The sequence below is a fragment of the Chionomys nivalis genome, chromosome 7 (genome assembly GCF_950005125.1).
Source record: "Chionomys nivalis chromosome 7, mChiNiv1.1, whole genome shotgun sequence".
Classification (NCBI taxonomy): domain Eukaryota; kingdom Metazoa; phylum Chordata; class Mammalia; order Rodentia; family Cricetidae; genus Chionomys; species Chionomys nivalis.
The window spans coordinates 80,175,970-80,203,686 of record NC_080092.1 but is presented as its reverse complement, the minus strand read 5'-3'; the positions used below and the strand labels follow the sequence as shown (position 1 = coordinate 80,203,686).

The window sequence follows — 27,717 nt, the reverse complement described above, 5'->3', positions numbered from 1 at the left end:
AAGCTCTCAGACGCTGGAGAGGGTCTCTGCTTTGATTTCTCTACCTTCCAGCCTGCCTGTGGCTCAGAACCAGCATGGACGCAGGTTGGTTTCGCCTAGAAGGTAGGGAGGGGCTCAGGCTGTGACAGAGACCTGGTGGGTTACTCTGGGTTATAGCTGAGTTGGTTAGAAAGGGTAGATCCTACCTTCAGGGTCAGTGGGGTAGGAGGCCCTTCCCCTCGAACACCCAGCAGCCCTGGCCCTCTGTCCTTAGCTTTATCCCGTCCTCGCTGGGCTCACAGATACAGAGTTAGCCTTTATTCCGGGGGCTCCAAGGCTCATGATGGTTCCCTAACTGGAACCTGACCTCACCACCCCTTAGCGCAAACTTGTCCAGCTCGTGACAGGAGAATGGAGCAAGGAAGATCCCTCCCGAACTACCTAGTCCAGCTTCCAATACTTCATAAATGGGGAAACTGAGACCCAGGTAGGGTCAGTGATCTGCCCAAAGTCGTGGGCCCAGATCCCGTGTCTGAGGCCCACCTGTATCCAGGAACTGGGTGCTAGGTAATCTGAACAGGCTGAAGTGTGAAGTCAGTCCTAGGGTGGGGGCCTATGTCTCGGAAGCCCAGTCCCTTCAGATCTCCCCAGACCCCTCCAGCTCACCCCAGCAGCAGAGAGCTGCCCTTCCCCCAGCACTTGACCCAGCTAGGCTCTCTCCCCAGAGCCAGGCAAGGCTAGGAACAAGTCTGAATCGGCCCTGGGAGCTTCGAGTCCCAGCTGGCCCTCCCTGCCCCGGGGCTCAGGGAGAGGGATGTGAACACCACACCTCAAATCCTTTTGCCGTACCTCCCCACCCACACTTCTGCCTGGGGCCCAAACATGGCAGGGAGCCAGGGAACCGGGGAGCCAGGCCCTCCCTCACCCTCTGGCCTTGGTAACCGAGGCACAACACCCAACACTGGAGACTGTTTGTCCTGCCAAGGCCACACCCAACCAGCTTGGGCCTGCAGTTCCATCGGCTGGGGGGGAGGTCTAGCTTAGGGTGGGATAGGGAGGTGTGGGATGAGGGGCTCAAGGGCCATGGCCTGGAGACCCTCACCCTCCTACCAGCTTAGGATACCTGGCTGTGGCCTCGGTAACTTGACTCCTACTTCAGCCCCAGCTTCCAGCCCTGCAGCCCTGGAAGGAGAAGGGGACAGAGTGCAGTGACCAAGTGTGACCATTGCAAAGGAACAGAGGCCAGAGAAGTCCCTCAGCCAGTGAGCCACGGCACGGTCTCAGGGTGGGAAGCCATGGTCTCTTTCTCTCTACAGTCAGGAGACACAGGGGGTTTGGCTCCTTCAGTCCTGGAGGGCTGTGCTTTCTGGTACCCAGGGTGGGAGGAGCTGCTCTAACCTGGAGCCTACGGTTGGCCGGGTGGGCAAGGTGGACAAGCTGGTGGGATGTGGTACCCGGGAGGCTGGGATGGCATAGGGAAGAGGGCAGTGTTTCTGGCTTTCGCTGGCCTGTGGCTTTCTCATGCCAGGCCTTGGGATCGTGTGGAGAAAGGCTGATGGCGGTCCCGTCCTCATGAGCTCTCTTCTGGAAAGAACCAGGGCCCTGGCTTTCAGGGTGTACTTGGGCTGAGGGAGTGAGCCCAAGCTGCCTCAAATGTCCCGTCCTAGGTGACAGCCACAGAAGGTCTTATCCGGCTCTGTCTGCAGCGCTGATGAAGGGGGCCTGGAGGACGTGGCCTATGCTTCTGTTTCTTTTGTGATTTTCAACTTCTGTTTTTGTAAGTCCTGGTTGTCCTGGAGCTCACTATGTAACTCCTGCTAACCTCAGACTTGGGGTGACTCTCCTGCCTCAGCCTCCTGAGCCCAGGGTTATAGATGAGAGCCATGTACCCTCAGAATTAGTCTTTCTGAATTCCTGCTGGGCAGGGTTCCAGACTTGGTAGGCTCTCCTCTGAGTTAGCAGGCCCACTCGAAGTCATCAGCAGTTGGTAGCTGCCTGTTAAATGGTTCTGGGTTATGTTTTGGTTGCCTAGGTAACACATGCCTCAGTCCCACACATTGGACACCATGGGCAATAAGCTCTCTAGCTCCCTCTTCACAGAGGTGGGGGGAAGGCTCAGAGAAGGCTCAGCGTGGGAGTCAGGGCTCAGTGGCTAGCTCTCGGGGGGCCTCTAGTTCTGCTAACATTGGCGTGTGTGTGTGTGTGTGTGTGTGTGCTTGTGGTGTGTGTGTGTGTGTACCATGGTATGTGTTTGTGTATGTGTTTGTGTGCTTGCATGAAGCTCAGCACAGTGCAGAAGGGGACACTGGACAGTATCCCTGCATCTCCCTAGGGTCACGGGCTGCACGGGTGCTGAGGGATCTCAGTCCCAATCTCGGGTCTGTCCCCTGTCTTGCCGAGGAGGAACTTCGGGCAGAGGTGTGGTGGGAGAGACTTGTCCTGCTGAAGCTGCAGTTTCACAGATCCACCCAGGCTGAGTCAGCGAGCTGGCGGGAGCCAGGGGGGTGGCAGCTTTCCCAGGACCAGCCTGGGCGAGTCTGCATTCCTCCCCAGCAGAGCGTCTGGGCTTGGCAGAGCCAGGCGTGTCGTGCCTCTCCCAGCCTCGCCTGCTGCCCGCCCGCACCCGCACCTGAGCCAGCTCAGCACTCAGGCCTTGTTAGGGACTCACCTGGAAGCTGCCTGGAATGGGGTGTGGGAAGTGCTTGCCTTGCATGTCCTTGCTGGGTGAGGTGCAGTCTGCTGGAGCCCCAGTTCCCACAGTAGCCAGGACAATAGCCTGCGTGGGGAGACAGTCTTCAGCCCCTGCTTCTCCTTTCTGCTTCTGTAGTTGGAGGGCTGGAGTCTAAGGGTTAACAGAGCACGGTTGGGGGCCTTTGCCCTCTGCTGGTGGCAGAAGTCAGAGTGCCCTGTGAGCTGTGACGATGGGCCCTGCCCGGTCTGTGAAGTTCTGTAGGAACTTCCAGTTCTGTAGAAAGCCTTTGTTCTAATCAGTTGGCAGTTCTGGGTACCTGGTGGGGTCCTGGGGCACAGGGCTGGAGTGGGGGCCTTGCCACTTGTCGATCTCCAGCTCAGGGGACTGCCACCCACATCCAGCACCCTGGCCTTGCTCCTCCATGTCCCAGCGGGGTTGTCTGCACTGACACCTGGGACTCTGAAGGGATCTACACGGGGCATAGGTCAAGGTTGGCTCTTACCAATCAATTGTGCTAGTCTTCCCACAATCCACTTCTTCCTGGTCTCATTTTTTCTATAGAGTAAGTACAGAACCCTTTACCTTGCTAATGTCATTGGGTGAAGTGTGTTTTGTCCCGTATCTCCTTTCCCATGATGCTATGCACAGAACCTAGGGCCTATCTCGTCTAAGCAAGTGTCTATCACTGAGTGACATTCCCAGGCCAGAGTGTGGCCTTTAACTGAGGGTGTGCTGGGATCTCATGGTCTGTACTGAGACCACCTCCCCAACCATGGGACTCTGAGGAGTTTCCTATTGCCCTCTGTGGGACTCCTGAGTGGGACTGGGCAGGGAGTCCCACTGGGCAGGGAGTCTGGGACTTGAGGGACATTACCTTGTATTCAAGTTTTTCCTTGGTGCCTTTGCTGGGACTCACATTTTAGTCTGTCTGCCTCGAGCTGTAGGATGATGTCCCCTCACTGTGCTGACATCCCTTCCCAAGGCTTCAGAAGTCTGGTCACAGCCTGTGGGCTCTGTGGGGGATTCCTTCACTAGACTTTCCTGAGAGCTGTTTCCTGGGAATCCTGCAGGCTCTCACCCGGTTCAGGGCAGCTTGGGCTACAGAAAACACATTGGGCCTCTGATGTCTAGCACAGTCTCTGTGGTCAGAACTGCAGGTTGCCTGGCTGGGCCTGGGTGGGGGTGAGGAAGGAGAGTAGATACAGTTCCTGGGCTCACCCACACCCAGCCCACTGCTGGGCATGGGAACAGGACTAGCCTGAGATGCCCCAGTTGGCCAGGGAGCCCTCAGCAACTTTGGAGGGCAGCATTCCTTCCCCAGCTTTTCTTTGGCCGAGCTTCTGGTGACATTCTGGAGTGACCCTGTTTCTGGATCATGTCTATTGACTCTGGCTTCCTCCCCTCTCTGGTCCTGTGCCTAGTTGGGGTGCAGGGAAGAGAACAATCTGTCTGGGGTGCTGCATCTCTGACAGTCTCGCTCTGTGTCCTGTCCTAGTGTCTGGAAGCTAGTGGGGGAGGAGGGGGCGCTCGCTTCAGGGCAGGTGGGCTATGGTGCTTTCAGACTGTGATCTCTGTCATTGGGGTCTGGCCTGCAAAGGACTCTGGGGACTGTCGCTGAGAGCTGGGTCCAGGGCAGTCTGGGAAATTGTGGGAACAGGTGAGAACAGGCTGGAAGGGAGGGGCAGCTGCTGGAATGTGTGGGCCTGGTTCACCCCACCCTCTTTCTGCCCTCTTGGCAGAGCCAGCACTTAGCTCTTTCTTTGTCTGTCCCCAGCTCTGCCACCAAGTACCCGCTGCCTGTTCCCTCTTAGGGGACACTCCGTACCCCCTTGCTTTTTGCTGGGCTATAACCAATTGACTCTTCTGGGGAAGGCTTTGGGGAGACCTTTCTGGAACCCCCCGAAACTTCTCAGAGTCCTGATGCTATGACCCTAGCCCTTTGCACAGACAAAGCCTCTGTCACTCACAGGGGCCTCATTCCGAGGAGTTAGGGAAGGACATGATCATAGGAGGTCTGGTAGGGGGTTTTCTAGGTCAGTCCAGCTCCCCAGGTGGTGGCTGAGGGCAACTTGTCAGTCCTGTAGATTCTGGGCCCCTGTTACCACCTCTGCAGGAGAAGTATGTCCTTCCCTGTCCTGTGCCTATGGCCTTTAGCATCTGGGCCACCTTCCTTAGTGTGGCATGCAGGGTTTCCTACAGGCTGGCCCCCTGCCCACCTAGGTTCAGCTTTCATCTCTGTCTCCTCTCCTCTGGGTTGTCTGTGGCATGCAGGGTCTCCCACAGGCTGGCCCCCTACCCACCTAGGTCAGTTTCCATCCCTGTTCCCCCTCCTCTGGGTTGCCTCAGTTTTCCCTGAGGGCGTGAGGTCTTTGAGTGCCACTGGCCTTCCCATAGGACTGTTATGCCTGTCTGGGCAGTCAGTGTCTACCTATGACTCTTGTTTGTGCTGTGCCTTCTCACAATTCCTTCCCAGATGTTCTGTCTCCTGGGCTAGCCCAGTGTGCTTAGGTTAGCCCGCTCAGGCCTTTGTGTTACCTCACGAGGTCCAGTGTCTCCCCCATAGCCGCCAGTGTGTCCCTGTTAGGTTTCCTAGCCAGGCCCTGCTGCATACAGTCCAAAGATAAGCTAGCTAAAAGGGAACTGAATACATGAAGTTTGGAGGTTTTCTCTGAGGCCTGGGGTATTGTATATGCCATCAACACTTCTGGTCCGGATCCTGCCTGCTCTAGTCTGACGGTGGCGGGGTGGGGGTGGGTGTTCTTCCTGGGAAGATTCTAGAGGTCTCTCCTGGAATCATGGATGATTCAGACTTGTTCAGGGGTAGCTGGCCATCACAACTTTGTGTGAGTGTGCATGAATAAGTGTGCAATGTGAGAACAAGTGAGAGAGGCTATGGGACTGAAAGCATGGGCAGATGTCCAGTGCAAAAGTGTGCACATGCGAGTTTAGTGTGAACGTGTGTTAGTGTGAGGCTGGGCGTGCGTGTACGGTTGTGCGCGACTGTATGAGTCCATGTCTCTAAGCCGTGACTGTGACAGTGTGGACCCGAGGGTGTGCGACGGTGTGAGGTGTGTGTCTGTGTGTGAAGGTGTGTATATAAATTTATGAGTACATGTTAGTGCAAGGGCGTGTGATTATATCTGGGAGAAGCTGAACGCATGAGCCCAAATGTAAGTGAGCCGTGTGCAAATGTGTGTGTGTTGTGCAAGTGTGTGGACGTATGTAATCTCTATGCATGAGCTGTGTGTGCACGTATGAGTGTGTGAGCTGAGTTTGTGAACAGGAGCTGTGTGAGCCAGAACTAACCTTGCAGAGGTGCTGAACCTGGACCCAGGCCCTCCTCCCTTCCAAGGTCACAGTCAACTTGAGTGAAACCTGGAGTCTTTCCATGAATTCTGGGGGTTTCTGGGAGCTGCAGGCTCAGTTCTGCCCCAGCGGAGTTTCCACAGTCTAAGAGAGCTTGGAGGCCACTCTTTAGCCAAAATAGCACCGACATAATATGTATGGGATTTAAGAATGAAGACATAGAATCTGCTATGTGACATTAGACATTCAACTTCAAAAATTAATATAAGTTAAAATCACATGAATATGTGTGCGTGTGTCTATGTGGGGGTGTGCAAATGGGGACTAGTGCCCACAGAGGATAGGGCAACTGGACTTCCAGGTGATTGTGAGCTGCCTAACGTGGGTTCCGGGAACTGAACTCGGCTCCTCTGGAAAGAAGACATACTATTAACTGCTGAGCCATCTCTCCAGGTCCTTAGACTCGCATCTTTTGACATGAACTCGTCCTATACCTCTCTTAGCCCAGCTTAGAGAGCAGAAGCCATTCCCAGGCCCAGGTGAAACAACTGGAAAGCCTGCCCAGGCCTCCCAGAGCAGCTCAGTGCTGCCATCTGCAGGCGCAGGGCCGGGACTTCGTGCCTCTCCGCCCCAGCCTGGGTGAGAAAGCCTACCTGGTTCCCTAGGTGAGATCCTCAGAATAGCAGACTCCCTTGCCGTTCATCTACACATGCAGGACATGTTTGGATTTGCACATAGGATATTCACATATACAGGGGTGCACATGGCCGCTTCTGTCATTGGTCTGGATTGGGTCCCCAGTTGGGGGTTAAACCCTGTGTGGGATGCACACCACTAGCAGCTGCTGTTACTAAAGAGTTCTCAGCAGGAAGAGGGTGCTTCCCATGAAGAACAGTGATGAACTCAGGGACCCCCAAACTCAGGGCAGCAGGGAAGAAGATGGTTTTGGGGTCAGCAGTTTCGTAGAGGAACCTAAGGGGTAGATAAGGAGGAAGGAAATGTATGGGAGGCAGGGAAAGATTTTTTGGAAGTGACCAACTGGAAGCAGAGGTACAGGTGACCAGTCTTACTGCACAGTCCAGTTTGGGAAGAAAATGTCCCACTATGGCCTGGAGGCAGGACAAAGGACACAGTGGCCCAACTGGGCTGGGTACAGTGGAAGAGTGGGGGACACAGACAAGGGAGGAATTTACTGAGCGAGGTGAGCTGATCCAGGCTCCAGGAGGAGGGGTGTGAAGGGGCAGTTGGCAGATTCCAGTGTCCCCCTGAATTCCCGTGTGCGCAGAGGTGCAGGGCCCAATGTGACCAGCAGAGGGTGCTCTAGCCACAGGATTGAAAGCCAAGATTGAACCTTGTGGGTTCTTTGCATTCTTGGAAAGAAGTTGGAGCCTAGACCTCACATAGGAATGCCAAATGACTTCCCTTTGGGACAAGAGGACCTTGGGAGAAGAGGACCTCACTGAGGTGCGGTGTGACCCCATAAAGTTCCTTTTGTTTCCTGGTCAGGCTCCTGTCTGTTCACTTTTCATTCTCTGGTCTCCTGGTGACTTTGGAACAATACCCGGGAATGTGAAGACCCCTCTGGTTACTCTGGAGGCTTTCCTCTGGGCTCCGGGGGTCTGTGGAGAGTCAGTCAGTCTTTTCAGGAAGTTCTGGGGGCTAATACCCCGGGGCTCCTCCTGCATCTCTTGCTTCCCTGAATGGCCTGCAGGGGGAGTGCTGCCTTGTTCGCGTGTGTTCAACCTGAAGCCCGACTTCTCAGCACCAGATGCAGCTCTTGTCTTCTGGACTTCCACAGGGCTGGCTGGTGGGCGCAGCTCTCTTGCCAGCTGAGCTTGGGGCTTGGGGGCTGTCTAGCAACTGCTGGCTGGCGGATGGTGGTTAGGGATGCGGGTCCTTTGGTTGTGAATGCTTCCTTCCTCTCCTGCAGGAAGTGACTCCTCCAACTCTGGTGATGCTTTTATTCATCTGATCATTTATTTGGCAGAGCATTGTTTGGTGTGACCATTTCTGGGGACAGAGAAGGAGGTGGTAGGGTGTCTTTGCCGGGCTGGTGAAGGCAGTGAAAAAGTGAACACACACAGGCGGTACGTGCTGTAAGAGGTGTCATGGCCCTTATGCCTGGAACCTGGAGCCACCATCATGGCTGTCCACCTGCTCAACCCAGAATGTCATCCCATTGCTTCCCGCCTGTCCAGGCCTGTGCCTCCGCTAGCCACCCAGCCCCATTTCCATCTTCATGGCTGTCTCCTCGGTTGTCACTTCACCCTGGGCGGGTTCTGGCCTCTTCCTGGTGTTCCATTCCCACTAAGGGAAGCCTCTTCATCAAACTCCTGGGGTGGCACAGAAGAAACAATGAATGAATGTGACCCAGAAGAACTGTCCACATGGAAAAGATCCACGGACAACCTGGGGAAACAGCTCACACAGTGTGTGTGCTGAGGCAAGTGGAGTCTGTGAAATGCTCCACCCATTGGCAAGGGGAAAACGGCAAAAGGCAGGGAAGGCCAGCTCCCAAGGGGTAAATAGGAATCCAAAAAGAGATCCCGAAGGGCAAGTGTGCTGGCTATTTTATGTCGGCTTTGCACAAGCTAGAGTTTGAAAGGAGGAACCCTCAGCCGAGAAAATGCCTCCATAAGATCAGGCTGTAGGCAAGCCTGTAAGGCATTTTCTTAATTAGTGATCACTGAAAGAGGGAACAGCCCATTGTGGGTGAGGCCATCCCTGGGCTGGTAGTCCTGCATTTGAGAAGAAAGCAGGCTAGGGAAGTCCCCAGGAGCAAGCCAGTAAACAGCACCCTCCATGGCCTCTGCATCAGCTCCTGCTTCCAGATTCCTGCCCTGTTTGAGTTCCTGTCCTGACTTCCTTCAGTGATGAACAGCGATGTGGAATGTTAGGCAAATAAACCCTTTCCTCCCAAGCTGCTGTGGTCACGTGTTTCATCACAGCAACAGAAACCTTGACAAGCTCAGGAAAGATGCTCTGTGTCACCCATAAGTTAGGAGGGAAAGCTGAAGTAACCACGGAGCCTTTTTAACCATTGGGAAAGGTAACCATAGAGCCTGCAGCTGTGGGAATGGCTAGACATCACTGGTTTCTAGGGCTGGGAGAAGTTAGTGGGGGCGCTCATTCTCATTTATGGTTGCGGGGAGGGTAGAGCCAGGGAAATCAAAAGTTCAAAGTCATCTTCCAGTACATAGCAAGTTTGAGGCCAGCCTGGGCTACAGGAGATCCTTTTTATCTTCCTTCCTTCCTTCCTTCCTTCCTTCCTTCCTTCCTTCCTTCCTTCCTTCCTTCCTTCCCTCCTTTCTCTCCCTTCTTTCTCTTCCTCCCTCCCTCCCTCTCTCCCTTCCCTCCCTCCCTCCCTTCCTCCCTCCCTCCCTCCCTTTCTTCTTTTCTTTTTTTCAAGACAGGGTTTCTCTGTGTAGCCTTGACTGTCCTGGAACTCACTCTGTAGATCAGGCTGGCCTCGAACTCACAGAGATTAAAGGTGTGTGCCACCACCACCTGGGCTTCTGTCTTAAAGAATAAAAAAGTCACTGGGTATGGTGGCAGGTGCCTTTAATTCCAGCACTCCAGGCAGAGGCAGGAGGATCTCTGTGAGTTCCAGGACATTCTGGTATACATAGTGAGTTCCAGGATAGTACAGTGAGACTCTGTCTTTAAAAAAAAAAAAAAAGAAAAAGTCTAGTGGGCTGGAGAGATGGCTCAGCAGTTAAGAGCACTCATTGCGCCTCGGGAGGACCTGGGCTTGCTCCCAATACTCACACTGAATGACTTAAAACCACCTATAACTCCAGCTCGAGAGCATCTGACACCCTCTGGTTTCTGTGGGCACATGCACACACACAATACACTCACATAAATACACTCACATAAATGCATAAGTAAAATAACAATAAATAAAAAACGAGAAAAAAAAAAGACAAAATGGATTTGCCAGTTATGTAAATGTCTATACTTCTTGGAGGCAGGTGGATCACGTCAGGCATTCAAAGCTACCCTTAGCAGGATGCTGACTCAACCAAAAAGAAAATATTACCCTTTAACCCAGTAATCCTACTGCTAAAATCTCCCCTAAGATTGTACTTGCAAAAGTTCATAATACAATACGTTCAGGGATGTAGATTATACCATTTTGTGTAAACAAAAAGCATTGGAGTCCGGGGACAGAACAGCTGGAAAGAATCCACTCCTTCAGAGGTAGTGCTGCCTGAGAGACAGGCCTGAGAGATGGACGGTGTTTCTTTCCGTGGAATTAAAACCTGTAAGACCCGCGGATATAGTAGAGTGCTTGTTTAGCACAGATGAAACTCTGGCTTTCTTTCTTTCTTTTTTTTTTTTTTTGTTTTTCGAGACAGGGTTTCTCTGTAGCTTTGGTGCCTCTCCCGGAACTAGCTCTTGTAGACCAGGCTGGCCTCGAACTCCCAGAGATCCGCCTGCCTCTGCCTCCCGAGTGCTGGGATTAAAGGCGTGTGCCACCACCGCCCGGCTCTGTCCTTCTTTCTATACACAGGAAGCTTGAAGCCCATCTGGGTTCTAGGTTTACCTGCCTTTAATAAACTGTCAATGCAATAGACATATTAAAAATAAGAAAAGACTGGGAACATGGCTAAGTAGGGGAACACAGACTTAGTATGTACCAGGCCCTGGGGTTGGTTCCCAACATTGCAAGTAAGGAACAGTGAGCAAGTAAGCGTGCGAACAAATGAATGAACAAACCCAAACACAGCAATGCCTTAAAGTAAAATCTAAGCATCCTTTCCTTGTGGGCTCCTTCTCAGCCTTGTTCCAGCCACTTCTTGCATGCTCTGTGGGCCCAGAGATTTCCCAAAGGGACTCCAGGAAGCTCTCCCTCCACAAAGCCTGTGTCCAAATGAGCCTGGGAAGCTCTTCTTGATGTAGAGTCTCGTATACCTTCACATCTGTGGGAAAACGGGCCGAAGTTGTCAGGAGATTCTGCTTTGCTTGGCCTAGCAGACTGTGGATCCTGGTTCTCGGGCCTGACCCCTGCACAGTCACCACCCTGCAAGGCCTAGGCCAGTGGCTCTCAACCTGTGGGTCCTGACCCTTTTAGGGCCTGCATACCAGATATTTTGCATATCAGATATTTACCTGACGATTCACAACAGTAGCGATTACAGTTAGGACATAGCAACAATAATAATTTTGTGGCTGGGGGGGTCACCACACCATGAGGAACTGTGTTAGAGGGACGCAGCATTAAGAAGGCTGAGAAGCACTGCTCTAGGGCACCAGGGACTCCAGCCTCTGGCTGGTGGCTCAACCTGATTTTCCCCTACTTGGGCTTTCCCCTACTTCTTCCTCTCTGAAGAGGTGTCCAGCCCAAGGCCTTTGCATCTGGAATGTTCTCCCCTGTGCATAACTGGCTCCTTCCTCAGACCCCCTTAGCTGTGGAAGAGAGCTTCCTCAACCTTGGAGAACACATTTTCTGGTTTGTTGATTGCCCAGCCTTTCCACCAGACATTAGGGCAGAGAAGCTGTTTCTTACGTCACGACTGCTTTCCCAGCATGGGGGAGAGAATGCAGCACAGAGCATGTGCTCAGCCAATAGAAGACAAGCTGCATCTCCTAATAAAGCTCAGTCCCCCAGCAGCACTCTGGTTGCATCATTCTGAGATGCTGATCCGGCTTCCGGCCTTCAGGTATTCCCCAAACACAACGGGCATGTCCCCACCTCTGCCTAGCTCATCACTTCTGCCCGGGCTTTGAAACCTAGCCTCTCAGGCCCTCCCTCAGAAACTGCTCAGTGCCTCAGCATGAGTGACTGGCTCCTTCCTCATCCCGCCAAGGTGCTTGTTCACACATACCTTTGTCAGGGCACAGCGCTATTGTGCTCAGATGAAACGCGCGTCTGTTTCTCGCTCCCTGCTGGCTCTTGCGCAGGGCAGGGCTGGGTTGACTCACGATTGCATTCTGAGCACCCAGCCCTTTGTCTGCTGCACAATGAGCGCGATGAATGGGTGCTGACTGAAGTCTAACTTTGGGCTCTCACTGCCTGTATCCGTTCAGCTCCCAGGTCAGCACCAACTGGGCACTTACCACGTGCAGAGTGCCATGTTAGGTGGTGGGACCAGAAGCCGTGTTTTGGCTGTAAAGGATTTCCAGCGTAGCGGAGGAACAGATCTCCTTAACAAATCTAGTGCCAGTGAGAACGGTTAAACCTCAAGGACTAGAATGGGTTTTAGGAGTGTATTAGTTTCCTTTTGCTGCTAAGACAAGTGATCACCTCAGGGACTTAGAGACACGCAATTACTCCCTTTCGGAACTGGAAGATAGAAGCCCAAATCAAGGTGTCACGATGGCTGTCTTTCTCTGGGGCCCCTGGAAGAATCTGGTCCTTGTCTTTTCCAGCTTTAGTAGGCTGCTGAGGTCCTCCACTCAAGTCCTTGAATCACTGACATCTGCTTTTAGATTTGTGCTGCCTGACTCAGGCTCCCAGGTCCTTCAGGACCCTATTGATGACAGGGGAGTCCCATCTGCAGAGTTCCTTTTGCTGTATAGATGTATAGATCCCCAGGTTCTGTTTGGGGTTCACAGACAAGGAGGCTTACCTTCTATGGCTCCTGAGCCACAGAAACCTCATCCTTGCAGGGTACCTACTACCTACTACCCCTTACATGTCCATCCTACCCTGTGGGTAAAGGTCAGACCAGCCTAGCCTTCTTGTTCTGCACAGAAAGGGGACTGAGGTGAAGCGTGACTTGCCTGAGGCCACGCCGAGTCCAGCTTGGACATCAGGTTCTCAGACTTGGCTTTCAGAGCCCATTTCATACACAATACAGTCAGGATTATAGACCAGGCGATGTCTGGTCTGGGGCACGTGAGGATGGTGAGGGAACGGCTGGCTGTTCCTCAGAGCCTTGCTAGAGAAAGCACACGCCTGTGGCACTGATGACAAGACCCGGAGCTTTGAACTGAAGAACTGGGGAAGGCAGCTGAGCTTCAGGGTTTGAGGGGTAGGAGTTGGGGGAGATGGAAGCAGCATGTTACATGAGCCTCGGACGCTGTCTTGTCCTCACCAAAGTCTTAAAAGACTGATTGAGGCAGTGGCCTGGGGCGCCAGGGCCAGGCAACTCTGAGCGCTAGCCCGGAAAAATATAACTTCCCCCTTTCCTCTTTTTCTGTCTTTCTCTTTTGGAGAGATACTGGCCAAAGCCCAAGTGTGTTTATTTTTCTGGCACTTTGCGTTCTCTCATTGTTTCTCAGAAGTGACCCTGCTTTTGGCGTATGGCTGCCTGCTCACCTCTGTTGTTGAATACAGTAACCGAAGTCAAACAGGATGGTTTTCTCCCCTCCTCATCTCCATGCCCCTCATCCCAACACTGCCAGGATTTACATCTCGCCTGTCCCTGGTCTTCCTGACTCATCTTTCCCCGTTCTCATCCTCTGTCTCCTGTCCCCAGGTCTTCCCTCAGAGTCCTCCTTAGGTCCTTGGGGTCATTTCAGCCTTCCCTGCCTGCTTTCCCTGTCAAGAAGGTTGGGGAGTCAGCAGTGGGTTGATGGCTGCTACCCTGAGCTAGCCTCCACCTGGGGGTAGAAGCACCTGACACCCCAGCCCTGGACAAAACCAAATCATGAGATCCCAGGAGCTGGCAATAGCAAAGAAACTCATCCATCAGCAAGGAAACTTCTCTTTGCAACAAATGAAGGTTGTTACAGAAACCATAGCCAATTAAAATGCAGAGCCATGGAGTTCAGTCCCAATGAATACATCTGCCACATGAGTCCCGCACCTACGACTCAGGGAACACTGGGGAAGAGGGGGCAGAAAAACCCGTAGGAGCCAGAGGAACAGGGAGTTTGCCTGCGACTGTGCTTCCTAGGAATGTCAGAAGCTACACCCAGAAAGTCTCACTAACGTTGCTGCCTAAACACGAACTGGAAAAGGTTAACAATAGACACGCTAATGCATCTGGGGGCCTGAGGAGTCTAGGGAGGCGTCCCATGAAACCTCGGTCAGGGAGGGGGGTCATGAAACCTCAGTCAGGGAGGGGGGCCATGAAACCTCAGTCAGGGAGGGGGACCATGAAACCTCGGTCAGGGAGGGGGGCCATGAAACCTCGGTCAGGGAGGGGGGCCATGAAACCTCAGTCAGGGAGGGGGACCATGAAACCTTGGTCAAGGAAGGGGGCATGAAACCTTGGTTGGGGGGCCATGAAACCTCGGTCCTACGTGAAGAACTGGTTACGGGCAACTAATGAAGGTTGAGAGTCAATGAAATAGTCTTCCCCAGGGACGAGCACACCAACTGGCTATCCGATACCTAATGGTCAGCCCTGAAGACACACATACAAGTACCATACACAGACCAAGCAGGTAGTATTTAGATGTTGAGGAGCATCCGTAAATTCACATAAACATATATGCACGTAGCAACAGTTAATGAAAAGTAGAGGCTATAAATTTGAAAGAGAGAAACAGGAGGTAAATGGGAGGATTTGGAGGGAAGAAAGAGAAAGGGGAATTGATGATGTACTGATAACCTCCAAAAATAAAACTATGGGTGCCCCTGTCATCTGTGTTGTTTTGGGTCACCCAACATAATTCCTGGAAACTGGCTAGAGGGAGGTGGTGGCGGGGTGGGGCAGTGGGGAAGAGGTGGCATCGCCCCCCCCCACCAACCAGGGATCCCCCAGGGACTCTGGAGTGTTCAGAGGCATTAGGGGACCCACTATACCCGCCTCTCCAAACTGGGAGGAGCCACATGGCGCATGGCGTGTTGTAGGCCCTAAGGAGGGGTGGAGGGTGTGGTTGCCTCTGGAGCAGGAGACAAATCATTAGTAGGTGGACCTGGGTGGGGCTGGGCCTCAGTCCCGAGCCTGGAAACAGAACGGAGGAAGAAGAGGATTCCACTTGAGGGCGGGGCTGGCAGGTGCGGCTGCTGGCTGGAAGGATGTATTCTGAGGGGTACCTGGCCAGGGGTGGGCGAGGGTGGGGAACCTGTGAGTGCCTGGATGGCCCAGCCCATCCAACACCTGGCAAGGTGTCTCCAGGTGAGACGAGGGTCTCAGTGTCTGCGTTGGAAGGGGCAGGTGGACCCTAGTGAAATAACTTCCGGGTCATTTTCTCATCTTCCAAGCCATGGTTCCAGTAGGAGACAAACTAGATGGAACCTGTCACTCCCAATTACCGATCTGAACCTTTATTCTTGGTCAGGGGAGGTTCCTTCCACCCCATCCCCGCCAACAATTCTCCAAGCTCTTATTAATAGAAATCTTGATCTGATATAAAATGGGCCTCATCCTAGGGGTTGATCTTGGGGTGGGGGGGCTACAGGAGCCAAGATCAGCTGGGCAGATGTGGCATGACCTCTGCCGACATCGATAGCCTTTGTTAAATGTCGACCATATCCAGAGCCTGCCATTGGTGGAGAGAAGGTGAGCAGGCCAGTGGAAGGAGCCAGCCTTGCCCTGACTCCTGCGCTGAAGACTGAGGCAGGGCCTGCCACAGTTCTCTCTGGAGCCTGCTGGCCTTTCAGCAATCTTTGGAACGAGGCTGGGAGTCTTGGGTGATAGTCCAGTCCAGCTTGGGGTCGACCCGCAGGGTTCTGGGGAACACCCAGTGGTCTGCCATTTTCCCCAGGGACTTCCTCTTGCCTCTGTCTCCACCTGAACTTGGCTCCAGCTGCCCCAGTCTGGTTTGAAGGAACCCCTTGGATCTCATCCTCATTCCTGTTCAGCTTCAGTGTGGGCCCAGCTGTTGACAGCTGCGGGGGCAGCAGGGGCCTCTCCCTGCTGGGGCGGAAGGCAGGCCCAGGCAGGAGACTTGCTGGGCCACGGGACTTCTATGGTCTTTAGATGCCTGGACGGGCCTCCTCCCCTAGCAGGGAGGGTGGGAGATGCGGATGTTATGGCTAGGTTGATCCAACCGCTGCCTCTCTGCTACCTCTGTGTTCTCTTAGTGTTTTTGTGAGGATCTGAGGAAGAAGTTCCAGGTCTTCTCACCTCTGGCCAGCGATGGCCTTGCCTTGCAGTGGGTTATAGAGAACTCCCTGGGACCCACAGCCATCTTGTGCTGTGTTTATTTTTCCTTCTGTGGATCGGACCTAGGGCCTTATACATGGCAGACAAATATTCTTCTTCTGAGCCACATCCCAAGCCCCTTTGGCATTTATTTTTAAGCTTTAGATTTTTAAAAATATTTTTATATACATGAATGCCTTCCCTGCCTATATGTCTGTGTGCCACGTATGTGACTGGTCCTTCGGAGGTCAGAAGAGGGATTGGATCTCTGGAACTAGAGTTGCAGATAGCCGTGAACCACTGTGTAGGTACTGGGAGTTGAACTCAGGCCCTCTGCAAAAGTAACAAGTTCTCTAAACTGCTGAGTCATCTCTCCAGCCCCTTATTTTATTTCTTAAAACGTAATCTAGGCCATGTGTGGTGGCACATTCCTTTACATTTGAGAACTTGGGAGGCAGAGACATGTGGATCTCTGTGAGTTTGAGGCCAGTCTGGTCTACAGAATGAGTTCCAGGACAGCCAGGACTATATAGAGAGACCGTGTCTCAACAAACAAAACAAATAAACAAACAACTCAAAATAAAAATCTAAAAATAAACAATCACCACCCAAAACCCAAAATAAACAACAAAAAAATCCATTTACTTTGTGTGTGTGTGAGTATGTGTGTGTGTATGTATGTGTATGTGAGTGTGTGTGTGAGTGTGTGTATATGAGTGTGTGTTTGTGTATGTGAGTGTGTGTGAGTGTGTATGAGTGGTTCAAGTCTACTCCAGTGCTTGGAGGTCAGAGGAAGGCCTGCAGGAGTTGGCACTCTTCTACTTTGTAGGTCCTTGTATCTGAACTCAGGCCGTCTTCCTTGGTGATAAAGGCTTTGACCCAATGAGTCATCTTTCTAGCCTCCCAGCTTTTATTTTTTATTGTTAGACAGTCTCACTGAGTTGCCCAGACTGGCCATGTTCATTCTGTAACCTATGGGAGAGACCATGCATTTGCTATTCTCCTGCCCCTGCTTCTCAAGCAGCTCAAACAACAGACCAATGCTCCACATCTGGCTGGTGTTCCACACCTGGCCGGTGCTGTCTTGATTTTGCCCATTAGCTGGGTAGGATGGGCTAGCTAGCCTGTCCTTCAGTGTATGAGGCCTCTCTGCACTGTGAAATTAGAACAAAAGCCAAGAAACAGATGTGGCTTAGAAAAGAGTGGCCTGAAACCCACTATCAGGGACAAGCAATGCAATGGGCCCAGTTGGTGGTGGTGGTGGTGGTGGTGGGTTTAAGTTGGGGCTTTTGAAGAGAAACAGAGGTCTAGCTGACAATGTTTCTCCAACTAGAACTTTGAAGCTGAGGTCTGGGGTCATCGGAGGTAGAAACTAGGGATCCTTCTTTCCTCCCAATATCTTTGAAGGAATGTGGAGAGATGGTTTTAGCCAGGATTTGAGAAAGCTGAAGGCTGGGTGGGCTTGGGGCTGGAGTCCAGGTTGGAAGGGACAGGGTGACCTCTCCCCCACTACCCGGCAGCTGAGGGAAAGCAGAGGAGCAGGAAGCCTGGGGAGGGGCTGCAGGGAGAGGGCTGATGGGCAAGGTCATCTGCAACTTGGCAGGCCACTCCCCAGAGTAACCCAGAGAGTGGCCAGAACAGGGGAGTCAGACAGCTCATAGAGGAGAGGGGGTTCTTGGGAGAGTGGCTCTGGCAGGGATGAGGGCGGGCCCTACTGCAGGCCTTTCCCTGGGAGGGTGGTGGAAGTAGAACCTGTTTCTGGCCCACTCAGGTGAATGTGGGTTTTGTGGGGTTCCTTTCCAACTCCAAGACAGTCTAGATTGCCAGGAAGTCCTTCTTGATGTCTAACCTCATGGCCACCTGACATTCCGCTCTAGTCTTGGTTCTGTGCCTCCCCTACCAACAGCTTCACAGGCCAGGCAGCGACAGGATGAAGCCAGTGCCCTAGCCCTCCCTCCCAGGGAGCTTTTACAGCTCTTCTCCTGGTGCCTCAGGGGAGGGGCATCTTCCCGTGAGAGCCCACCACTTCAAAGCAAGCTAGCCTCTTCCCAGGGGTTCTGGGCCATATGGGAAACTCAGCCCCCTCCCTGTCCCTGAGCGTGGGCAAGGAGCCCAGGCCACCCGTGGGCCTCCCATCTCTGCCTCTGAGCCCGGGGCCTTGGCCACCCCTGGAGGCTCCACATTCAGACAGGCTCTGCACAGACGCCAGTGTCCTGGCAGCGCCTAAATCATTAGCGCCGGTGAGATTAGGCCGCTAATCTCCCTGTTGGGTGGAGTGGGTGCCAGGCTGTGGGACTGTACCACTCCCCTACAGGGGTGGCTGCTGACTCCCAGGACTGGGATGTGGCTCTTCCTTGGGGCATGACTCCCACTCACGGTCACCCTGGCAACAGGCCTGCTTTTCTGTGGCTTACTCTCCCCTGGTGCTATCTCTGGGAACCCTCTGGGTCGCCATTCCTCAGTTGTGGGGGCAAATGAGTGGGGGTGACACCTTCTCTCCGGTCTCAGGCTGTCTCCATCCACCATACACATTTTCTATTTTGCCATAGCTTTGCTTATGCCAAAAGGCCTCGGGAGGTAGTGATGATGATGATGATGATGAATTATTACTGTGTGTGTGCACATGCCATGGTGGGCATGTAGAGGTCAGAGGGCAACTTTGTGGAGTCGGTTCTTCCTGCCTTGATGTGGGTCCTGGTGATTGAACTCAGGTCATCAAGTACAGCAAGTGCCTGTATCCATGGAGTCATCTCGTTGACCCTGATTCCCTTCTACAGATGAAGAAGCAGAAATGCTTTTATTTGCTTCCAGAAAATCTGGGGTCTAAAGATCCCCTTGGCTAGTGGCCATGTCTCTTCTTTCTTAGTCAGGGGGTCCCCAAGTTTGAGGTTGTATCTTACTTTGAAGGCTTGAAATAGTTTCAAGAAAGCTGGGGGCTCCCTCCACTTAGACTGAGGGGCCCCACTAAGACTACAGTGTACCAGGAGTGAATATCTACGTCTTTCTCCCTAAGATCCTGGAATGCCAGGTGGGGGGCCAGATCAGCTTCCTGGCTCCTGGGCCTGTGGAGCCTTGTTTGAGGCCCTTCCCTGCTCTTGGGCTAGATTCTTTGGACTCCCCCCGCCCCCAAGAATGAGCTCAGCTGCCTAATTGAGGTTGAGGATGGAGGATCACCCTGCCTCGGGGCTGCAGCTCGAATACCATCTTTGTTCTGAAACAGAACAATGGACCACTAAGAGGTCACTGATGCCCAGGCTGGACAGACACAGGAGGAAGCCTCAGGATACGGGGTTGTGTTACACAGGTCAAGACCAAGCCTCAGGCCCTGGGTGGCTGACTAGGACAGAGACAAATTATAAGGCTGGGGTTTTGGCTTGGACTTCAAGGGCCAGGGGCTCAGTCTTCCTTCATCCCGGCTATAAAGAGTAACCCACGGTCTCCATCCACTCCAGACCCTGTTACCTGACCTGCAGGCACCATGGCTACCACTACCAGCATCCGCCAATTTTCAACATCCAGCTCCGTTAAGGGCCTTTGTGCTCCTGGCGGGGGATTCTCCCGGATGTCCCCTGTCCGTGTTGGGGGCGCTTGCCGGGCTCCCAGCCTCTTGGGAGGTGGCAGCTGTGGCACATCCTCCCGCTTCTCAGCAGGCTTGGGAAGCAGCTATGGTGGCGGCTACACCTGCAGCTTGGGTGGGGGCTTTGGCTCCAGCTTTGGTGTGTCGGATGCCCTTCTAGGGGGCGGTGAGAAGGAGACCATGCAGAACCTCAACGACCGCCTGGCCACCTACTTGGACCGGGTGCATGCCCTGGAGGAGGCCAACACTGACCTGGAGGTGAAGATCCGTGACTGGTACAAGAAGCAAGGCCCTGGACCTGCTCGTGACTACAGCTCCTACTTCAAGACCATAGAGGACCTGCGGAACAAGGTGGGACCCCTACCTACCTTCTGCTCTCTACCCAAAGTCCTGACCAGACTCACTCCATCCCCATAGCAGAAGACACCCTCTCGGTCACAGACTTCCATCATTCATCTCTCCCTCTCTCACATCTCTGGTACTAACCCTGAGCCTGTGGGATGTCCTGGATTGTGTATCCTTTGGGAGTTCTCCAAGGGGATGGAGGAGAACTCTTCTCTTCCCAGGGATTTTGTCTGGAGTGGGTGATGGAGGAAGGATGGGCAGCATCAGGACACTGAAGGCAGCTGAGGGCATTGCAGCTAGAGAGAATAGCCTGATAAAGGGTCTGGGAGGTGGGTGGCATCTGACATGGATGTTGAGACACGAGGCTAGGTATTATCTTTCCTCTGGAGCTACTTTCCGGCCGCCTCACCCTTCTCCAGGTAGCCCTCCCCGACGAATGACTTTCTTCTATCCCAGAATCTTGGTGTTCAGTCTATGCCCTGATTCTTAGGCTGATTTCAGAGTCTGGGTGTTCTTAAGGCTTGTTAGTTGTGGGTCTCCCTCCCTCTCTCTGCTGGCTACTTTGGGTTCTATTTTTCTACTCAGACTGGAAGCTAACCTGACTGAAGAAGACTTCCTCTCTTCCCCTTACATTTTTTTTTTCTTGATCTCTAAGAAAATAACTTTGGCATTCTGCAAATGTGGCTGCTCAGGTCTTATTACAAACATGTTCTGGGAGGGTCTGGGTACCGAATCCTAGTGGAAGGCAGGGAACTGAGGGTTACTGAGAGTCAGGCTGGTCCCAGGCAGCTGTGAGGCCAAGCCAGGCTCTGGGGTAGAAAACCAGCCCTACTGCAGCCCACTGAGGGGCTTTGTCTGCTCCTGCCCGGGTCCTCCACCTGGCAGAGGATTATTTTTTTTTGAAAATTTTTTAATTTATTTTTTTAATTAAAATTTCCACCTGCTCCCCGTTTCCCATTTCCCTCCCCCTCCTCCCACATATTGCCCCCTCCCCCCACTCCCCTCCCCTTATCCCCACTCCTCTTCTCCTCCCCCCACACCATTCCCCCTCCCTCTCGATACTGAAGAGCAGTCCAAATTCCCCTGGCAGGGGATTCTTGTAATCTCCCTTGGAAGCAGAGCTCCTGGCTGTGCCAGATCAGATACCAGGCTTTGTTGGGGCAGCGGGGAACCCAGGGGAGTCCTGGTGAGTCAGTGCTCTGCACTTTGGGGCTAGCTGGCATTTCATCACTATCCTCATAACAGAGCCCCCCTCCCTTGGGTTTCCATACCACACTCAGTGTTGTGGTTAGGCTCCTGGGTACGCAGGTGGTGGGACCAGGCCTCTGCAGGCGACAGATGGTGAGGCAGGAAGATGGAAGAAACCCGACCTTTAGACTCAGCCCAGGTCTCTGCATGGAACTTTGAGCCTGGAGTGCCGTCTTGGAGAGGGCTGAGGGGGCCCTAGACATAGGATGGTTCTGGTGGGACATCTTCCTCCTGGGTCAGCCTTAAACCACGACAATTTTCCCCTCTCACCACCAGGCGAGTTTTCCTTTGCACTCCTCTCTTCCTCCAACTCCATGACCCTTACTGGGGACCAGCGTCAGCCTTAAACCACGACAATTTCCCCTAACTCCCACCACCAGGCGAGTTTTCCTTTGCAACTCCTCTCTTCCTCCAACTCCATGACCCTTACTGGGGACCAGCGTCAGCCTTAAACCACAACAATTTCCCCTAACTCCCACCACCAGGCGAGTTTTCCTTTGCAACTCCTCTCTTCCTCCAACTCCATGACCCTTACTGGGGACCAGCCTTGGGCATTTCCAACAATACGCACGGGAGCAGTAACAACAAGAAATGAACTTCCTGTATCTTCTCAGGCTCTGCCCTGGCTTTGAGGAGGGGCTGGTCATAACCTCATCAGTCAATTAATTAGTCACATAATTAATTAGACAAATATACCTTGGGGGCTTACTCTGGGCCAGGCACCGTGCCCGGGTCTGGGGAGTCCAAAGAGAACCATACAGGTATGGCCTTGTTCCCAGGCTGATCTGAGTCCGGTCGGGAGAATCTAATCAAAAATATAATGGAAACTCGGATAAGGTTGTCTCAGAGATGGAGACGTGCTGGAAGAGAGATGGGGGAGGGGAGATGCGGGGATGAGCCTGGAGGTGAATTAGTTGGGGATAAGGCCCAGGCATCTTAGACCCCATGATGGCAGATGGGTGCCTGTTTCTCTATGTCCTGGTGTCATGTCCCATCATTCGGGTGTTTAGAGAAGGAGGCCACAGGGACCCTTATGTCCATCCTATGCAAGGCTGCATGCGGGTGGGGTACAGCACAGCCTTCTGGGGCTCTGTGGTAGGTGCTTGCTCATGGGGCTCACCATCATTTCCAGATCCTGGCAGCCACAATTGACAACGCCAGCATCGTGCTGCAGATCGACAATGCTCGCCTGGCGGCAGATGACTTCCGCACCAAGTGAGTCTGTGCCCACTGGCTGTCCCCGGGGAGCTGGTGCAGGGTTCCTGCTCTGCACAGAACACAAACATGGTGTGTGGACCATGCCCCCTACCTTCAACCCTGCAGGTATGAGACCGAGCTGAACCTGCGCATGAGTGTGGAGGCCGACATCAATGGCCTCCGCCGGGTGCTGGATGAGCTGACCCTGGCCAGAGCTGACCTGGAGATGCAGATTGAGAGTCTCAAGGAGGAGCTGGCCTACCTGAGGAAGAACCATGAGGAGGTGAGGCCGGCTTTGGAGACATTAGAGAAGCCAGGTGTGGAGCTGGGGCCACAGAACTGCAGATGGCTGGGTCTGTGTACTGGGTCCAGTCCTCATCATCAGTGGCCTCACCAGAGGGTTCCTAGCCTGGTACTGGCTCAATGAGTTTCCCTCCCAAGAGCCTTCCACTCATCCCTGCAGGCTTGGCTGACTGTGGGGGACAGTTAATTCACTAATGAGTGAATCAGGCTAACACATTGTGCTAATTATTATAATTAATTATAACAAGGTACATTTACCCAGCATTAAAACTGAGCCACTGCAGTGACTGACAGCATGGCTGGAAGACAGAGGCGCTTTGCCCTCCTCTTTTGGCAGCACGGAAGTGGAGGCCCAGAGAGGGTTAGAGACGTGCCCAGCTCTGCAAAGTGTCCGGATCGTGTGTCTGTCTGATTTATATCCATCCACCTCTAGGTTCCACCCCCACATCTCTGCTACTCCCCACACCCTGACTCCTTTTTCTCGAGACTTCTGAGCTCTATGTCCCCAGAGTGCAGTTCAAGAAAGGAAGCCAAAGACCCCACTTGGGCTCAAGCAACCGTCTGGTCCTGCCTTTGTGGTTTTCTTCCCAGTTCCACACTGCCAGTTCTGGACGGGGAGAGCCTGATTCCCAAGGGCAGGACACCTAGAAAGGACACCCTTAACTTTGGGGTCAAGTGCAAAATTGCTTCTTTTCACCAGACCAACATTGCTTAGCAGGGTCTGGCTTGGACTGATGCCGCCATAGAGTGGCTCACCCCTTGCTTATGTCATAGGTTTGATAGCTAAGGGACAAGGCCAGGGGCCAGGGAACAGGACGAGGTTGCCTTCTCTTCCCTTCCCCCTCACTGGAGAAATACATTTCTCTCTCTCTCTCTCTTTTTTAAAAAAAGATTTATTTATTTATTATGTATACAACATTCTGTCTCCATGTATGCCTGCACACCAGAAAAGGGCGCCAGACCTCATTACAGATGGCTGTGAGCCACCATGTGGTTGCTGGGAATTGAACTCAGGACCTCTGGAAGAGCAACCAGTGCTCTTAACCACTGAGCTATCTCTCCAGCCCCGAAATACATTTCTCTTATTTCACACAAATTGGAAAGCAGGTGCTAGGCACCCTTGTGTCATTGTGTGTGGTGGGCGACTGATGGAAGCCACAGCCCCCTGCGTACGAGGCAAGTTGTCTGTCTGTATCTTTACATGGGAGCTGCTGGCCTGGCTGTCTGCTTGTTTCCCTGAGGACCAGGGTCTCTCCCCAGAATGGCCTTGGGTGATACCCTGCTGTCCTCTCTGCCCAGGAAATGAACGCCCTTCGTGGCCAGGTGGGCGGGGACGTCAGTGTGGAGATGGACGCGGCACCCGGTGTGGACCTGAGCCGCATCCTGAATGAGATGCGTGACCAGTACGAGAAGATGGCGGAGAAGAACCGCAAGGATGCAGAGGACTGGTTCTTCACCAAGGTGGGTGGCTGTGTGGGGCAGGTGTGCTCATGTGTGGCTACACATGCTACCTGCTGACATGGGCTGGGTCACTTCATACTCTTTGGAAGCCACTTGGACCAATGTTCAGGTTTCCAGGTAAACGTGAGTCCTAGAGAAGCTCAGACCCACAAGGTGCTCCCCTGTGGCTCCAGCTGTGGTCTGGGGAACTGATCCAGGCCACCCAACCTGGCTCAGGCTCCACCCACCACAGGTGTTCGCTGCATGGGTGTTCTTGGATATGTAGGTCATGCCTTGGCTAAATACTGAATGAACATCTGTGGGTTCTGGGGACAGTCACTGGCACACCAATAATCTCCAGTGCCTGCTTTGGGGTGCTGTGGTTCAGCAGGGTCCCTGGCAGGTGCTAGATTCACAGCACGTGTCCCTTGTGGCACAAAGGGGCTCTGGTCTGAGGCCAGGGAGGGGTAGTTCTGGGAGGATAAGATTTAGAAACAATTCCTATCCCCTGTCCCCTCTGAAAACCTTCTTTAGCCCCTATGCTCACCCTGCTTTCCAGACGGATGAGCTGAACCGCGAGGTGGCCACTAACACGGAGGCCCTGCAGAGCAGCCGGACGGAGATCACGGAGCTCCGCCGCTCTGTGCAGAACCTGGAGATTGAGCTGCAGTCCCAGCTCAGCATGGTGGGCCACCATCCCCGTCCTGCCTGGTCCTTGTCACTTCTGTTGAGCCTTGCCACATAGAATGCCCACTGGGAGACCCAGAAACAACCTGTTCAGTCCATCCCATGGGACCCTCTGCCCTAGTTACCGCCTAACTGTCCCGGAAACACGTAGAAGTCACCCCCGGTGGGACCCCTCTCTGGGTGTCTTCTGTGGGGAAGGGTTCAGCTCTTGTCTCATTGGGGGCCGCAGAAAGCATCACTGGAGAACAGCCTGGCAGAGACAGAGGCACGCTATGGAGCCCAGCTGGCGCAGCTGCAGGGCCTCATCAGCAGCGTGGAGCAGCAGCTGTGTGAGCTGCGTTGTGACATGGAACGGCAGAACCATGAGTACCAGCAGCTGCTGGATGTGAAGACCCGGCTGGAGCAGGAGATCGCTACTTACCGCCGCCTACTGGAAGGAGAGGACACCCAGTGAGTGGGGCTCTAGGAGCCTACCAGGCTGGGCTGGACATGGCTTTGTCCAAAGGATGTCAACAGTTAGATGCGAATGTGGAGGTGTGCAGGGGTGAAACGGAAGGGGTGTGGTTCTGACTGTGAGGGCTATCATCAGATGCCTACAGTTAGTGTGTAGGTTAGGTCTGGTGGGCCATGGGGAGCCACGGAGTGACACTGAGAGGAACAATGGCCACCTAGATCTTTGGGAATATTTGCTTTGGCTGTAGAGGGAGACATGGGCCAGAGTGGAGGAGGAGTGACGTCAGGAGGCCGGGACAGGGAGTCTGGCCAGCTGACAGTCTCGAGAGCTAGGGGTGGGGGTTGTACAGACGGAAGAGAGGTCTCCCTAAAAACAGCAGTATGGGATGCCCAAGTATGTGTGAGCATGGCTCACAGTTTTTATTCAGTAAACGCTAAGGGAGTATGTGGAAGAGTGGGAAGCTTTAACCCTGGGTTTCTGGTTTGGATGACTGGTCTGGTGTGGTTGGTGATGTCATTAGCCAAGTCAAGGTGAGGTGCAGGGCAAGTGACACTTTGATTTAGAGTTGGGAATGCTGATCAAAGTCTCCGTGGGAAGCCAAGCATGTCCTGGGGTCTCCAGGCTTAGTACACATCCTAGCTTTTCTTTCCCAATAATGGTGAATTTTGTCTACTGTCTACTCAGTCTCTCTTGCTTTAAATGGAGTCTTTGGAGCCTGTCCTGGAACTAGCTCTTGTAGACCAGGCTGGCCTCGAACTCACAGAGATCCGCCTGTCTTTGCCTCCCGAGTGCTGGGATTAAAGGTGTGCACCACCACCACCCAGTTTTAAATGGAGTCTTATTGGGCCCTTCAGGATATGGAAAATCCACTGGTTCAGCATCTCCTTGTAAATCCTGGTTTAGTGGCCACAATATAGCCACAAAGTGCCCTTGGCTACTTCTTTTCTCCTTCCTGTTTTGAAGAACTTGTGGCATTTGGTCCTTGGCTTGTGTTGCTCTCTGTGAACTCCTAGCTATGATTTCTCAATTTGTGGGATACCTCTCACTCTCCTGGGGCCTCCCCAACTGCTGATCCCTCCCAGCAGTGCTCCCAGGGCCCTTCTGGCTTGTGGCACCTCCGGACTCACAGGTCCTTTCTCCCTGCAGCCTGGCTACTCAATACTCCTCATCCATGGCCTCGCAGTCCTCCCGAGAAGGTAAAAGTCTATTCCGTTTTGTGTACGGGACACTGGGGGAGATTAAGGGTGTTACAGGCCAGGAGGCAGGTTTGGTAGGGGGGGTCTTGCCTGAGGCTCCCTATGCCCCCTCCTCTGCCATCTGTAGGCATGGTGACCAGCCGCCAGGTACGCACTATTGTGGAAGAAGTCCAGGATGGCAAGGTGGTCTCCTCTCGCGAGCAAGTGCACCGCTCGAACCACTGAGGAGCCTTTCTGCATGTGACAGCCCAGCCTCAGGAGCGGAGGCTGCAGCTCCCTGCATCTACTGCTATGCCTGAGCTCCCATGAGCTAGCTGTTGCCCTCTGTGTGCTTTGTGCTCCCCTTACAGAGGGGCCCTGGGGTTAACCCCAGGAACCGCTAATAAAGCTTTGAAGAAGCCTGATCCTAGAACTCGTCATTTGTCTCGTCACTGGCTCAGGCAGTGTGGGCTGAGGGGCTGAGGCAGGTTCACTAAGCGTCTGGTATTGCTTATCCTCTGCCTACTTTGCTATGCCCACTTCATCCAGGCTGGGGTGCCTTGGAAGTCAAGAAGGGAGGAGGTGGGAGGATTGAGGGTGGAGGTATGGAACATCCTGTTTCTAAGGATCTGCCTCTAGGGCTGTTTCCTGCTGCCAGTCCCTTGGAGGGCCTACAGACTTTCTGGGTACTACACCTGTTAGAGGACACCTGCATCAAAACAAAGGGACAGGGTCTGGCTGGGAAAGGTGACTTTCCCAGAGTGGTCGAGGGCCTTGATGGATGAGAGGGTGGCCAGTCTGGCAGTCTCAAAGCCAGCCCAAGAAGCTAGACCGGCTCTACCTGGCTCCCTGGGGGTGTGTGTGGGGTGGGGCAGTCGAGTTGTGTGAGTGTGGGGGGCATCTTGTTTGCTTTGGTGGCTTGGCAGCTTCTGGGCTATTGGGGAAATCCCTCCCAGCTGCTGATGGGGGCTGTCTAGACCTGTCTGGGAGGAGGGACCCATTAGCAGCCTGAAACAAGACCACGTTCCGCCCAGCAGGCCTCCCAGGACCCTGGGACCTAGGGCTGGGCTTAGGATGGTAGGTGGGGCTAGGTGGAGCCTTGGGGTGGGTCCTGTGGCCCACCCTGGAGAATCATGTTATGGTCTTTATTGTTGGGGACCTGCCTAGGGTAGGGTGGGATAAGAGCATTGAGAAGGGATATCGTTTGGTTTTTCTCCTGTCTGAGACCCAAGTTGTCCCATCCTCCTAGATCTCTCAGGAGACAGGAGGGTAAGGAATATGGAAGGAGACAACCCTTCATGGTTCCACAGACTCCCTTTAATATCCCC

General features: G+C 53.5%; 1 protein-coding gene across 3 annotated transcripts; it reads left to right on the top strand.

The window, feature by feature from the left end:
• Window positions 1–4: 4 nt before the first annotated feature.
• Window positions 5–26,664, top strand: LOC130877194 (keratin, type I cytoskeletal 42). Of its 3 annotated transcripts, XM_057774233.1 has the most exons (9): window positions 5–84; window positions 19,701–19,891; window positions 22,266–22,348; window positions 22,457–22,613; window positions 23,933–24,094; window positions 24,633–24,758; window positions 24,990–25,210; window positions 26,361–26,410; window positions 26,538–26,664. In XM_057774233.1, the coding sequence occupies exons 1-9, from the start codon at window positions 75–77 to the stop codon at window positions 26,633–26,635; spliced, it is 1,098 nt and encodes a 365-aa protein (XP_057630216.1). In that variant the 5' UTR covers window positions 5–74; the 3' UTR covers window positions 26,636–26,664. The 3 variants fall into 3 exon arrangements, with proteins under 3 accessions (XP_057630216.1, XP_057630214.1, XP_057630215.1); XM_057774231.1 differs by lacking the exon at window positions 5–84 and having other exon boundaries at window positions 19,442–19,891; XM_057774232.1 differs by lacking the exons at window positions 5–84; window positions 26,361–26,410 and adding an exon at window positions 25,899–25,918 and having other exon boundaries at window positions 19,442–19,891; window positions 26,538–26,635.
• Window positions 26,665–27,717: the final 1,053 nt, after the last annotated feature.